Source organism: Chionomys nivalis, chromosome 3 (assembly GCF_950005125.1).
Source record: "Chionomys nivalis chromosome 3, mChiNiv1.1, whole genome shotgun sequence".
NCBI classification, from domain to species: Eukaryota; Metazoa; Chordata; class Mammalia; order Rodentia; family Cricetidae; genus Chionomys; species Chionomys nivalis.
The window spans coordinates 90,519,452-90,534,201 of NC_080088.1; the positions used below are offsets into that span (position 1 = coordinate 90,519,452).

At 53.0% G+C, this 14,750-nt stretch overlaps 1 protein-coding gene across 8 annotated transcripts in view; it reads left to right on the plus strand.

The window, feature by feature from the left end:
- Positions 1-14,750, plus strand: part of Tnrc18 (trinucleotide repeat containing 18) — a 110,003-nt gene that overhangs the window by 78,758 nt on the left and 16,495 nt on the right. For all 8 annotated transcript variants that reach the window (XM_057765983.1, XM_057765985.1, XM_057765984.1 and 5 more), the window contains 4 exons: positions 1,729-1,983; positions 10,001-10,428; positions 13,787-13,936; positions 14,502-14,643. In XM_057765983.1, the coding sequence (XP_057621966.1) occupies positions 1,729-1,983; positions 10,001-10,428; positions 13,787-13,936; positions 14,502-14,643 (975 nt within the window). The remainder of the gene's footprint in view (positions 1-1,728; positions 1,984-10,000; positions 10,429-13,786; positions 13,937-14,501; positions 14,644-14,750) is intronic.

Here is a 14,750-nt window from a genome sequence, read left to right on the forward strand (position 1 = left end):
ACCCAAATTGGCCAACTCCAGGGAGGCCTGATGTGGGGGTTACCCAGGCGCTGCTGAAAAAGTCTGCCTACACTTTAGCCTGCTTTGCCGCTGTGGCCCACTGGGGCGGAGACAGAACCATGTGACGTCGCAATGTGATTGATCGCAAGTGCGCACTGCCTGCCTGCCCCTGCCTGCCCCGCTGGCTTCCCCAGCCTGCTTCATCCATCACTCTGGGAACACCTCCCACCTCGCACCCTCTTAACCAACTTCTCTCGCTCGCGCGCTCTCTCTCTCTCTCTTTCTCTGCCTCCCTCTATCCAGCCCCTATGCAGACCCTCCTTTAGCGAGTCCCACCTCCCCTCCCAAGCTGGCTGGCCTGGCAGAAACTAGGATTCTCTGCCGTAGACAAGAAGGCCAGGCCTCTACCCTCTGGCAGTCCTGGTACCATCTGCAGCCGCTAGTTCATCTAACAAAGCGGTGGTGTGGACCTTAGCAGGAAAAGCAGTGTGTGACGACTGTGTCCAACCCTCACATCTAGGGTGTGTGTCTTGATATGTGGGCCCCAGCGCACAAGCCCTTGAGGCATTCACACCTGGTGCCACCTGCTCCTTGGTGCCATTTCCCTTGGAAGATCATAAGCCAGTCTGTACCTTAGGTGTCCTCACTTTGGGGTGGAGAATGTGGTTGCTTGTCTGGAGTAGCGCTGACGGTTGCACTGTTTTCCCGTCAGCCCCACTGCCAGCCTAGCGGGGGATGCCAGCCCTTGAGCCAGCAGGGCCAGTTGCTAGGTGAAGTTGTCCTGTTACCCAGCAGAGACATGGGTAAGACCTGGATTGGACATCTTTAGCCTGCACTGCTGCCTGAGGGCTTGGCCTTGCAGTGAGGGGGTAAAGCTCACCTCCCTATTTCTGAGTGGGCTGGTCTGCCTGCCCCCAGACATTCGAAGTCCAGATCCTGACACTGTTTCTTTTTCTTTTTAAAACTGGGTCTCGCTGTGTTGCCCAGGCTTGCCTTGAACTCACAATTCTGCCTCAGCCTCAGTGTTTGGACCACAGGCATGTGCCACCACACCAGGCCATGCCACATGGGATCCTGTGTGGACCCTCTTAACCAGGCTGGTGGGCTGGAGGGTTATCTCAGGCTCAGAGAGGCTCCCTAGCGTGGGGGTGCTATATTCTAGCTTTGTTTAAGGACTAAGCTACGAGGGTCCCCTAGACTCCAGGGAAGGAGAGAGAAAATTCTGGTTTCTGTCAACAGCCCTCCCCACCTCCCCCAACCTCTTCCTGTCCAAAAATGCTATAGGCCCCTTGTCTAGATTCCCCCAGCTGAGCCCAGCCCTCTCTCTGCTTCTCCCTTCCTCTGCCTCTCTGTTCTTTCCTCTTTCCTTCCTCAGCCTCCATGTCTATGTCGGGGCGTGTGTGCGCGTGTGTGGACTGTGACGAGCGCTGTCTCCTGTTTTTGTCCGTCTGTGTGTCTGTCCCCTGCCCACAGCACAGGTGCATGTTGGTGCTGCCCTCCCAGAAGCCCATCCTGACACCCAGAGCCTCCCCTCTCCCTTCCCCAGGCTGCCCAGGCTACTCCTGTGTGGCCCTGGGCCATGGGTGGGACTGTGGGCTGGTTCTGGACCCTCCCCCAGCGACCCTTGGTGAGGACAGAGACTGGAGCCAGGGTGGGTGGTGGGAGGAGGTGGGGGCAGCTTGCACCCAGGTCAGGACCTTGATTTGTTCCTTGTTTTCTGCACACCAGATGACAGCTCAGAAGAGGATGAGGATGAGGAGCTGGAGGAGGAGGAAGAAGACGAAGAGGAAACCCTTGGTAGCTATAGGCTGGGTGCCGGGGATCATGCCCTGTCGCCAGGCCTGGAGGAGAGTGGACTGGGGCTGCTGGCTCGCTTTGCGGCCAGCGCCCTCCCCAGCCCTATTGTGGGGCCACCCCTGTCTGTGGTGCAGCTGGAAGCCGAGCAGAAGGCCCGCAAGAAGGAGGAACGGCAGAGCTTAATGGGTGAGTGTCGCTGGCTGTGAGACGGGTTCTGTGGACCTCTCACAAAGACAGAGAGACTGAGGCTCAGTGGGGGGGGGGGGGGGAGCGGAGGGCCTTACCTGAACAGAATGGGGTTGCTACCCTCTTGGGCTTTTACCTTCTAGGAGGGGTTACCATGGTCAAAGGAACAGCTTTCTTCACCCCCATGTTGTCCTTAAAGATGCTGGTATCTTGTGGGTCTCCAGGAGCTCAGGAGAGGCCACTCTAGGCTAGCGACCTCTAGGGAGAGAAAGAGTGACAGAGGGGTACAGGTCACTGGAGAAGTTCTGTGAGTCCAGCAAGCAGGGCGGGGGGTGGCCTTGATGGCCTCCTGAAGCTAGGAGCTGGAGGAGTCAGGGTTGGCAGGCTGCTTTAGTGGGTTGAGGGCATGGCATGAATTGGGGCCGGAAGCTCAGTCTGACCCCACCTCACTTCCGTCATATCCCTGAGTCCAGGCCCTGTGTCCCTGATGTGCCCCCAGCATCGTTAAACCAGATAGGATGGTGCACGCCCATAATCCCAGCACGTGGGAGGCAGGAGAATGGTCAGGAGTTCAACACAGCAAGTTGGAGGCCAGCCTAGAATATATGAGTCCCTGTCTCGAGTGGGGGCCATGGAGTAGGCGTGAGTCCAAGTCCCTGTCTCTAGTGGGGGCCGTGGAGTAGGCGTGAGTCCAAGTCCCTGTCTCGAGTGGGGACCAAGGAGTAGGCATGAGTCTGAGTCCCTGTCTCGAGTGGAGTTGGTGTGAGGCCTTTCTGGAAGAGGCAGAGAAGCTCTCTGGGGTTTTTTTCCCAAGTCATCCCCCAATTCTCCTGCCCACAGCACCTTTCTTCGCCCCTAAGACTCCCCACCTATTGCCCTGCCTTTCTGAGACTTTCACCTTTGCTGTGCCTGTCTTGTTCTCTGAGTGTTAGGGATTTCAGCATATACTTCAAACCATTATCATTTGTTTCAGTAAATGATTGTTTATTCTTCAGCAGTTGTACACGAATCAAAACAGTGTATCTTGGTCATATCTACCACCACTCCATTAATTAAAACATCTTTTAGCCGGGCGGTGGTGGCACACGCCTTTAATCCCAGCACTTGGGAGGCAGAGGCAGGCGGATCTCTGTGAGTTCGAGACCAGCCTGGTCTACAAGAGCTAGTTCCAGGACAGGCTCCAAAACCACAGAGAAACCCTGTCTCGAAAAACCAAAAAAAAAAAAAAAACAAAAAACATCTTTTAGAGTTTTACTTTTATCTACTTTGCTCGTATGTATCTGGGTGCATGCGTGGCATAGCAGACAGCGCTGAGGTCAGGTCCTGGGAACTGAACTCAGGTCGTCAGGCTTGGTAGCAGGCACCTTTTTCTGTTGAGTCATCTTGGCCTCTAGTTGTTTGTTCAGGCTTCTTCAACCCCTCCTCCATTTTCCTGGCATGTGATCTGCTCAGGTCTTGCCTCTGGGTATCAATCCTTCTCGAAATTGTACCAAAGTATCCTGAGCCTGAATCTTCCGTTTCTTCAGCTTGGGGCCTTCGGGTGTTTTAATAGATAATCTATGGAGGTCACCTGGTGCTGGCGTGACATCCTCTGAACCAGACGGCGGAGCTCACCTCTCCTCCTATTCCATTTGTGGTGTCCTACGTCCAGAGTTCCTCAGAAGGAAACGTTCATGTTAGGGCAGCTACGCGCAGGCCTTTCTCTATCCAGCCAGCCGTGCATGGTGCTGAGCCACCAGCGAAGATAGCGCAAGATACTTTAGTCTTGTAGAGTCGCCTGTTGGGTCACATCATCACCGGAAAATAGTAACAAAGGTTTCCCTCAGGGCAGCTGACTCCTGAATGACTTCGGAGGCACAAGTTTCTCAATACCTACTCAGTGATACATCCAGACTGTTACTAGACCACTAGACCGCTTCTTATCATGGACGCTAATGTGAATGGAGAATAAGACTCCTCTGAAGGAGCAGTGAGCACTCTTAACTGCTGGACCCTCTTCCCAGCCCGTTACATGTATATGGGTCTTTCGCCCAAGTGTATGTTGGTTTACACTTAGGGAAGAAGAAAGTATCAGCTTCCACGGAGATAGATGGAGTCACAGATGATTGTGAGCCACCACGTGGGAGCTGAGAACCAAACCCAGGTCCTCTGGAAGAGCAGCCTGCGCTCTTAAGCACAGAACCATCTCTCCAGCCACTGCCCCTTCTCCTTCCCCATACTTTTAATGCCATAGAGTCTGTAGTAATTTATCTTCTTTTAGTGCCAATACACCCCTTGATCAGCCTGCATAGAACTTACCTGTTGCATGAATCCCCCTTCTTTGTTTTGTATACATGTGTGTATGGACCTGCTGTCAGAGGACAGCTTTCGGGAGCTGGTTCTCTCCACAGTGTGGATTCCAGGGGCTCGGGTTCAGCTCATCAGGCCTGAGGGCAGGTTTCCTTACTTGCTGATGTATCGCACCAGCCCGGGTTCATTGATTTCTGTTCTTTGCTTCCTGCTTTTTCCTTTGGGCAGGTCAGTCATCTGCAGCCAGTTCCTGTTTTGCAGGGTAGACGCTTGGGTGGTCGATTTGAGACCTTGCTCTTTTCCAGTAGAAACATTGTTCAAAGCTATAAAACCTCCCATTCCGTTGCCTCTCACACAGGCTGATGCTTTGGGGCTTCTCAGTAGTCAGGGATCATTCTAAATTTCTCTTAGGATTTTTACCCTGATCCAGTGATGACTCAGAAAGTCATCTCCAGACATCTGAGGGTCGCTGCTTGGCCTTCTTGTGGATCTCTGCTTGGATTCCATTCTAGTTGGAAAGCACATTCTATCATTTCAACGGAAAGAAAATGAATCTGAAGCTCTGTGGTGCTCCTAGGAAGTAAACACATAATATGTACTGATAGTCTATTAGCTGTTAGTCACGCCGGTGGGATTCTGTGCAGTTCAGATGTGCTCTCTCCACCATTCTGCTAGAGAATGGGGCTAACATCTCCAACTATAATGTGCAGAATTCGCTTTTGCCTCTTTTAATTCTGTCAGGTTTTGCTTTACACATTTGTAGCACTTTTACTGAGTGCATACATGATCTTGATTATTTTGTTACCTTCTTGATCATCATTCTTACCAAGTATTCCTTTCTCCCTCCGGGAAGATGTCTTGTTCTAAAATACCCTTTTATCTGATATTACATAGTCATTCTGGTGTTAGCTGCATGTACACCTGCAGGCCAGAAGAGGGCACCAGATCTCATTACAGATGGTTGTGAGCCACCATGTGATTGCTGGGAATTGAACTCAGGACCTCTGGAAGAACAGCCAGTGAGCCAACTCTTAGCTGCTGAGCCATCTCTCCAGCCCCCTGGTGTTCTTTCTTTAATTTTTAAAAATGTATCGTTGTGTAGGTGATGTGTACATATGGTCATGTGTGTCCCAGCGCATGTGATGGAACGGGAGAACCGAAGTTGTCTTCTGATCTCTATCCTGTGCCGTGCGCACACCCGCCTCCCTCCCTCTCTCCTTCCCTCCCCTCCTCCCTCCCAACAAACAAATCCTCTCGTTCTTTCTAAGCAGCTACTTCTTCCCATCCTATGGATTCCTGTTTCTGACACTGCAGAGCAATGAGGCCCTGTAATAAATACATAGCCTTGTGTGCTTGGCACCTTTCATTCACCAGAGTGTTTTTGAAGTTTGTCTGCGTGGTAACAGTTGCTAGGACGTCATCAATTTATAAGCCACATGGCTCATCTCTGTACCACATCCACTCCTTAGTTGATGCCTATTTGAGTGGTTTCCATTTTTAGGCTTTTATAGTTATTGCTGCTTTAAATGTCTGCATGCAGGTGGGTTTTTTTTTCCTCTTTGTTTTTGTAGGCATGAGGAAATGTTTTAATTCTTCTATACTTGAATTGCTCAGTGATTTGGGAACTTTGTTTAGCCTTTTTTTTTTTTTTTGGTTTTTCGAGACAGGGTTTCTCTGTGGTTTTGGAGCCTGTCCTGGAACTAGCTCTTGTAGACCAGGCTGGTCTCAAACTCACAGAGATCCGCCTGCCTCTGCCTCCCAAGTGCTGGGATTAAAGGCGTGCGCCACCATCGCCCGGCAAAGATTTATTTTTTTTTAACTATGTGTGTTTGTGTGTGAGAGAGAGAGAGAGAGAGAGAGAGAGAGAGAGAGAGAGAGAGAGAAAATGTGCACTTGAGTGCAGGTGCACACAGAGGGCAGGAGCTGGTGGTTAGGAGCCTCCCATATGGGTGCTGGGAACTGAACTTGCAATAGTTGTACATGCCTATAACCTGAGTCATCTTTTCAGCTGTTTGTTTCTTTTTAGTTATTATTGTGTGTGTGTGTGTGTGCATGCATGTGGAGGTCAGAGGACAACTTTATAGGTTCAGTTTTCTCCTACCTTTGCCTGTGTCCTGGGGATCAAGCTATGTTGGCTAAGCTTGTGCAACAAGGGCCTTAACCCGCCGAGCTATCTTACTGAGCTCGCTGAACTATCTTACTGATAAAAGACAATTTAAGAGGGAAAAAAAGAGTTTATTTTGGCTCGCAATTATAGTTTACAGTCTTCAAAGCAGGACAGTCAGGGTGGCAGGGACATCACAGAGCTGAGCACATTTTCAGCCACAGTTAAGAGCAGAGAGAAAAACGAATGCATGAGCTTTGTTGCTCAGCCTAGGGGATGACGCCACCCACAGTGGGCTGGATCTTCTTACCTCAGTTAATATAATAAAGAGGATACCCACAGACATGCCCACAAGCCAGCCTGATTCAGACAGTCCCTCCTTAGGAACTCTTCCCAGGTGACCACAGCGGAGCTGACCTAGAAGGGCTTGTCTCGATCAGGTCCTATAGCTCTGGGTCTCTTCCGTGAACCCTTATTTCCAGTTCTGCAGTTTTCAGTTAACAGTTTCTTTGATGGTCTCATTTCTTTAGTGAAATTTCCATGCATTGAAAACTGATTTTGGGGCTGGGGATTTGCTCGGTTGGTAGACTGTTTAGTGTGCACAGGTCTCTGAATGTCATCCACACGTAAACTAGGTGTGATGGTGCACAGTGCTCTAGAGACGGAGGGAGGTGGGTCAGAAGTTCAAGGTCATCCTGACACACTGGGTTTGACGCTGAAGAAGGCTACTTGAGACAGAGGTGGAAGGGGAGGGATATGGATTGGGTTTTTTTGCTCTTACTCTGTAGCCCAGGCTGGCCTGAAATTTTCGCTCTTCCTAACCCAGCCTCCTGGATGCTCAGGTTGCAGGCTTATGATGCATAGCTGCCGTGGCGGCATCGGAGAGTTCGTTGGTCAGCCCATGTTAGCTTCATCTTAGGGTCAGGTTCTTTGTGTCTTGTGGGTTTGTGTGTGAGCATTATGGAGGAGGAGTTGGTCAGAGCGAGAGCTTCTTTATTTTTCCTAAGTGAGTATTTCTCTTCTTTCAGTAAATGGAGATTTAACAGGACTTACTTGGTCTTTCTAGTCTTTGTTCAAGTTGTGTGTGTGTGTGTGTGTGTGTGTGTGAGTGCGTTCACACACGTGCATGCGTGTGGCATATGGAGGCTGGACGGTAACCTTCAGTTTCTTTTTTTTTTTTAAATATTCATTTATTTATTAGGTATACATTATTCTGTTCGCTTGTATGCCTGCAGGGCAGAAGAGGGCACCAGACCTCATTACAAATGGTTGTGAACCACCATGTGTTTGCTGGGAATTGAACTCAGGACCTTTGGAAGAGCAGGCAATGCTCTTAACCACTGAGCCATCTCTCCAGCCCTAACCTTCAGTTTCATTCCGCAGTTTTCTGAGGCAGCATCTCTCACTGCCTGGCACTCACTCCCTAAGGAGGCTAGGCCGGAGCCCATGTCTCTGCACCCCCAGCTCTTGGGTCACAAGTCACTATCACACCTGGCTTTCTTACATAGGCGCTGGGAATTGGACTCAAGTCCTTGGGCTCTCAAGACCGAACCCTCTCCCTGGCCTCCAGGGAAGTTTCTGCTGACCCGAGCTGCTCTGAGTCTGTTCTGTGGGTAGTTGGCTGTGGGGCTCGTTCTCAGGTGCGGCTAGGCGCAGTGTGGAATGGCCTCTCCTCTGCTAGTTCTTTAGGTCTCTCTTTCCTGATGTCTGAGGTCAGGATTCATTTCGTTGGCACGCAGTTCTTCCACCATGCTTCCACCTCGCCCTGAATTCCTGAGTAGGGGGAGCAAGGCCGAGGTCTGACCCCTGTAGCTGCATGCTTTCCTCCCAAGAGCACTTTCTCTGGTGTTCTAGTTTTTCCACAAGGGGCCATGCACTGAGGATGACCTTGAACTCCTGCCTTTGCCTCCCAAAAGCTGAGATTATGAACCTGTGTCACCAGGCAGGTTTTATGCTGTGCTGGGGACAGAACCCAGGACTTCGGGCTTGTTAGGCTAGCAACTCTGTTGTTTGTTTGTTTGTTTGTTTGTTTTTCTGTTGTTGAAGAAAGGGTTTCTCTGTAGCCCTGGCTGTCCTGGAACTCACTCTGTAGACCAGGCTGGCCTCGATCTCAGACACCTGCCTGCCTCTACCTCCCAAGTACTAGGATTAAAGACGTGCTCCACCATTGCCTGGCTATAGGCTAGAAACTCTTTTTTTTCTTTTTTTCTTATTTATTTATTAAAGATTTCTGCCTCCTCCCCGCCACCACCTCCCATTTCCCTCCCCCTCCCCCGATCAAGTCCCCCTCCCTCATCAGACCTAAGAGCAATCAGGTTTTCCTGCCCTGTGGGAAATCCAAGGACCACCCACTTCCATCCAGGTCTAGTAAGGTGAGCATCCAAACTGCCTAGGCTCCCACAAAGCCAGTACGTGCAGTAGGATCAAAAACCTATTTAGGCTAGAAACTCTTGACTGCTGTGCCACACTCCAGAGCCCCCAAAGCTCACAATGCCTGAGCTCTATGGCCTGAACGCTCGCTGTCTTGTACGGGAATGCACCCCTGCCTCCACCTCCCGCTGCTTCCCTGTGCATTTCATCAGGGAGAAGCTTATTAACAAGTTAATTAACAAGCTCTTTAAGCTTTGAAGGGACTTCTCAAGGGCCGCCTCCCACCCCATCCCTGCCACTGTGGCTGCCTCTGATCGAGCTGTGCCTCCCATGGGGGTCCCTGTGAGCAGACTGGGAGTCAGTAGAGCTGGGGTTGGGCCCTCAGCTCCTCTGCTGGAGGACAGGGGATTGTCAACCAGGGAGATTGTCAACCCGGCAGGCTATCTGGTTTGTGGGATGATAGACATACCCTTTATTTTAGCCTTTGTTTCAAAGGGACGTGCCACCAACTGAGCCCCCGAATGCTGCTCCTGGGGGCTAGCTCTGTATTTGAGGTTTGGGGACAGGAGAGACCCCAAGAGAACTCAGCTATTTTTAGGCCAGAGCAGGCTGACACAGGCCACAGTACAGATGGAGAAGCTAGAAGAATGGAGTCAGAGGGACTGTGAACAGAGAGGGAGCACCCTGGAGGATCGGGTGGGTCGTAGCTTAACTGTGTTTCCCAGTTCAAGGTCGTTATGCCTTGGGCTGAGGGAACAGCGTCTCAGCTAGGGCATAAGGAAGAGGGTCTCTATTGTGTAGGGAAATGTTGAGCCACCTGAAGATGGGGGACGGGACCACTCAGGAGCCTCCCAACAGAGAGTGGGCCTGACTGATTTAGGACCCTGAGAGCAGGAAGGGGCTCTGTCAGGGGGAGGAAGATGGGCCTCGAGCTTGGGGCTTTCCCCACTGCCTCCTTGTGCAGCCCTTGCATCAACCTGCCTGGTTTGGGGCTTTTCTGAGAGACAGTGTAGAGGCACATGTGGGCCGTGGGCCTACATATCTTAGCAGTGCTCTTGGGTTAGGGGTTGGGAGCAGCAGTGGGATAGGGGATAGGGGACTCGGGTGAGCCCTTGTCTTTCTCTGAGCCTCAGTTTACCTCCTGATAACAGGAGAGGGTGCCACTGGTGGGGATGAACCTGTGGGGCCTAAATGAATGGGAAGGCTCATGGAGACCCTACCCACCAGCTCCTGCCTCCTCCTTTCCACGTCCAGGTACAGAGTTCGAATACACAGACTCAGAGAGTGAAGTCAAGGTTCCCAAGCAGCCACCTGCTGGGCTGCTGAGGCCCAAGAAGGGAGTTGGGGAGCCAGGCCAGTCTATGGCTGCCCCTGTACCTGGCGCCCGGGCCTCCGGTCCCACCAGCCCAGACAAAACCAAGCTGGCCTCAGAAAAGGGACGCAAAGCCCGGAAAATACGTGGTCCCAAGGAACCCGGCTTCGAGGCAGGGCCAGAGGCCAGTGATGATGACCTGTGGACTCGACGCCGGAGCGAGCGCATCTTCTTGCACGATGCCTCAGCCGCTGTCCAGGCGCCCAGCAACACGGCACCGACACCCAAGCCCAGCCGCTGTGGCAAGGGTGGTGCCCCAAGCCCACGCAAGGACACTGGCCGAGCGAAGGACAGGAAGGACCCCAGGAAGGTAAGGGCTCAGCACAGGTCCCCTGGTCTCCATCCTGTGGCTTTGGTGTCTGCCTTGGAAGGGCCCACCATGTTTGATGGTCAGGAAGGACCTTGTTTCCTCCTCCCGTTCACCCATCATCTAAGAACACTATGTTAAAGATGTAAATTAATACTGAGAACCTGTGTTAACGATAACAAAATAGCTAACACAATCAATTTATAAAGAAGAGGTTTCTGGGTTTGGTGACTCTTGTATGTAACCCCAGCACTTGGATTATTTGGTTGGTGTGTGTGTGTGTGTGTGCCATGGCACATGTGTGGAGGCCAAAGAACAACTTTGTGCAGTCCTTTCTGTCCTTTCACCCATTTGTGGGTTCTGACGATCAAAACCCTGGCCACCAGGCTTGCAGGAAAAGCCCGTTTGCCTACTGAACCATCTCATCAGCTCTTGTTCGGATTTTTAGACAGGGTCTCTTGTAGCCCAGACTGGCCTTGAACTTCTGCTCCTTCTGCCACTACCGCATACATGTTGTAGTCTTGAGGTCTGAAGCAAAGTTTCAGTGTGCTGGTCCCCTAAGCTGTTGCGTTTAACTCCAGGCCTTCAGCAGAGATTTATAATGTCAGCGTGTGGGTGCCACCTTCTGTGACGGTTTGCTGGACACCTAGGTTATTTCCAGTTCTTTATTTGGATGTCCCCATTTGAACGGCATTGGTCAGTTCCCACTGCACCTGCAGGGCCGAGTACCTAGATTTCTATAATGAGATACCCAGGAGGAGGTCCTCCATTGCAGAGTCCTGGGAAGTCTCACACGTCCACAGGTGGCTAGGCAGCAGCTAAGCCGTGCACCCTTCCAGGAATATGGCTGCTAGAACTCATTGGTAAGGTTTCATTGTTGCTCTTGTTGGGTTTGGATAGCATTTCAGTGAGTAATTAAATAAACCTGGTTCCTCCATGCCATTGGACAGCTCTCAGTAAAACAGAGCCTCTGTAAGATGTCAGTGGTGCTCAGAGGGGACATGTCACGAAGGACTTTAGTGAATCTGTTGAACAAAACTAAATATAGAGTGTTTGCCTATACCTCAGGTGGTATGTGTGTTATGCCACAGTTTTTAAGAAGGTTAAAGACTGGAGGCTCCATTGTGAAGTACTTACTTAGGATTCCTCAGTAAGGCACAGTGGGCATGGCTCGGTGGTAGAGCTCCTGCCTACAATCCCCCAGTGAGGGACTGGGGTGTGGCTCAGTGGTAGAGCCCCTGCCTAGAATCCCCCAGTGAGACACTGGAGACATGGCTAAGACATGGTAAAGCTCCCTCCTAACATGCTTAAGGCTCTGAGTTTATGAAACATCCCCAGCAAAGAAAACAAAAAGTTCGTATGTGGATGTTTCTGTGTGGTTACCTGGTTGTGTGTGCTTTCTGGGAAGTTCTGTAAGGCCATACCGACTGCCAGTAGGAGGATTATTGCAGAAGCTCTCACACTTTAGCACTTTTTATTTTTATTTGTCTCTTGGTACAATAAATTATATGGTAATGATAGAGATTAATTGTGAGGACTGGCAGGATGGCTCAGTGGGTAAAGGCAGTTGCTACCAAGCCTGAGCACTGATACCTGAGTTCAACCCCTGGAACCTACGTTGTGGAAAAAGAGAGAAGTGATTCTGGCAGGTTGTCCTCACTCGCATACAGTCACATGCACACACACATACAACAAGTATAGAAAACTTCAGAAAGGAATAGTAGTTGGTGATGAGAATCGAGAACACTGCATGGAGAGAGGAGTGTCCGCTCTGTCTCAGATGTGGCATGATGAGGGTGCCATTGTTGTGGGAGGCGCTCCTCTGGCAGGGACCCTGCAGGCATCAGGGCTGGTGGGGGAGAGGTCCACACCAGGTGAAGGATGAACTCAAGTCAGCACTGCTTGGGTAGGTCTGGGTCAGAACTCCCGGAGTCTGGCGTCTCTGTTTCCTCTCCCACGTTTAAGCATGTCATTTCCATGTGACAGTTGTCACAGTAACAACCGGGATGGCGACGTCTAACCTCCCTTGCAAAGTAGCAAGGCACCTGTGACCTTTGCGATGTGAATGAGTCCGATTGACAGATAAAACAGAGCTGGGATGAGGGCCTAGAGGAAGGATTTGCAATAAGCATAGGATGGATTCTACCGACGGAGGATGCTGAGCGCCTGGCACCTCTTTCATAGGATGGCTCTCTTCACTGAGAGACAAAGCTCAGGGTCGGTGCCTAGGCTATTGGGGTTTCAAGAAGGCTGACTCCATAGCGGAGCGAAAGGTGACCAGGATGTCAGACAGCATCCACCCCAGCCTCCCGAGTGATGTCAGACAGCATCCACCCCAGCCTCCCGGGTGAAAAGACAGCAGTCATTTTCTTTCTCTGAAGAAGAGAGGCCTGGACGTCCTAATGCATTTCAGGAGCTACGGCTCCCCCCACTTCCTCACCTGAGCAGCCTGGCCTCCCCCCCACCTCCTCACCTGAGCAGCCTGGCCTCCCCCCCACCTCCTCACCTGAGCAGCCTGACCTCCGCACCCCCTCACCTGAGCAGCCTGACCCCCGCCCCCCCCATCTGAGCAGCCTGGCCCCCAGCCCCCCCTCACCTGAGCAGCCTGGCCTCCACCCCCCCACACCTGAGCAGCCTGGCCCCACCCCCCTCACATGAGCAGCCTGGACCCTGCCCCCCCTCACCTGAGCAGCCTGGCCTCCATCTCCCCTACACCTGAGCAGCCTGGCCTCCGCCCCTCCATCTGAGCAGCCTGGCCCCCAGCCCCCCCCTCACCTGAGCAGCCTGGCCTCCATCCCCCCCACACCTGAGCAGCCTGGCCCCCACCCCCCTCACATGAGCAGCCTGGACCCTGCCCCCCCTCGCCTGAGCAGCCTGGCCTCCACCCCCCCCACACCTGAGCAGCCTGGCCTCCATCCCCCCCACACCTGAGCAGCCTGGCCCCCGCCCCCCTTCACATGAGCAGCCTGGCCTCCATCCCCCCCCACCTGAGCAGCCTGGCCTCCATCCCCCCCACCTGAGCAGCCTGGCCTCCCCCCCACCTCCTCACCTGAGCAGCCTGGCCTCTGCCCCCCCTCACCTGAGCAGCCTGGCCTCCCCCCGACCTCCTCACCTGAGCAGCCTGGCCTCTGCCCCCCCTCACCTGAGCAGCCTGGCCTCCCCCCCACCTCCTCACTGAGCAGCCTGGCCTCCATCCCCCCCCACACATGAGCAGCCTGGCCTCCATCCCCCCCACACCTGAGCACCCTGGTCTCCCCCCCACCCCCTCACCTGAGCACCCTGGCCTCCCCCCCACCCCCTCACATGAGCAGCCTGGCCTCCATGCCCTCTGACAAACTCTCCCTTTTGTTTTCCCCTCTAGAAGAAGAAAGGGAAAGAGGCTGGGTCAGCAGCCACACTGCCACCAGCCCGGGTGCCCACCCTGCCCGACTCCAGGGCACCTCACACAGGGCCCCTGGCGACTGCCAGACGGAGCAAGGCCAAGGCCAAAGGGAAGGAGGCGAAGAAGGAGGTAAATTGAGGCTGGACGGGGCTCAGTTCCAGGTGTGAGCCCGCAGTGTCCTTATCCATTGTTGTCGTTGTTGTGTGTGTGTGTCCTCCCCCGTGCTGGGGGTGGTTGTAACAAGTCAGAATGTCCTCTGTGTGCTGGCTCAGTTCTCAACCAAGCCTCCTATCTTATTGGGAACCCAGGGGCACCCAAACTGCTAGCCTGAGACCTGGCCCTCGGCAGTGCTCCCCTCGGGGGGGTTCTAAGACTTTTCTCTGTTGACAGAAGGCCATAGCGTTCCTCCCTGTGCCATCACCATGTCCCAGCTTTCCCTCAGTTTTGCTGTACACGGCCAGAGCTCAGTTTTCTCTTAAGATAGAGGCCAAGGTGTTCACTGTGATAGCCTGAGGAGAGGGTACTGAGCACTGAGTACCAGGTACTGTGCTGAGTACACAAGGCTTGGGCCACACTGCTCATACCCATTGCCTCCACAAACCGACCCTGGCTCTGGCTTTCTGAGGAATGCTCCCAGAACGGCAGGATGACCCGTGCCTTGTGCAAACTTATCCTTGTGCGTGTTCTCCCCCAGAACCGAGGAAAAGGGGGTGCAGTGAGCAAACTGATGGAGTCCATGGCAGCAGAGGAGGACTTTGAACCAAACCAGGACTCAAGCTTCTCTGAGGATGAGCACTTGCCCCGAGGTGGGGCCACCGAGCGACCTTTGACCCCAGGTGAGTGTCCTGAGAGTCTGCAGTGGTGGTGGTGGGGTTGCCTGGCAGTGTGGGGCGTTCAGCCCAGGCTGAAGCTCTGAGGCAGGGGGTGGGGGGCTCAGCTCCAT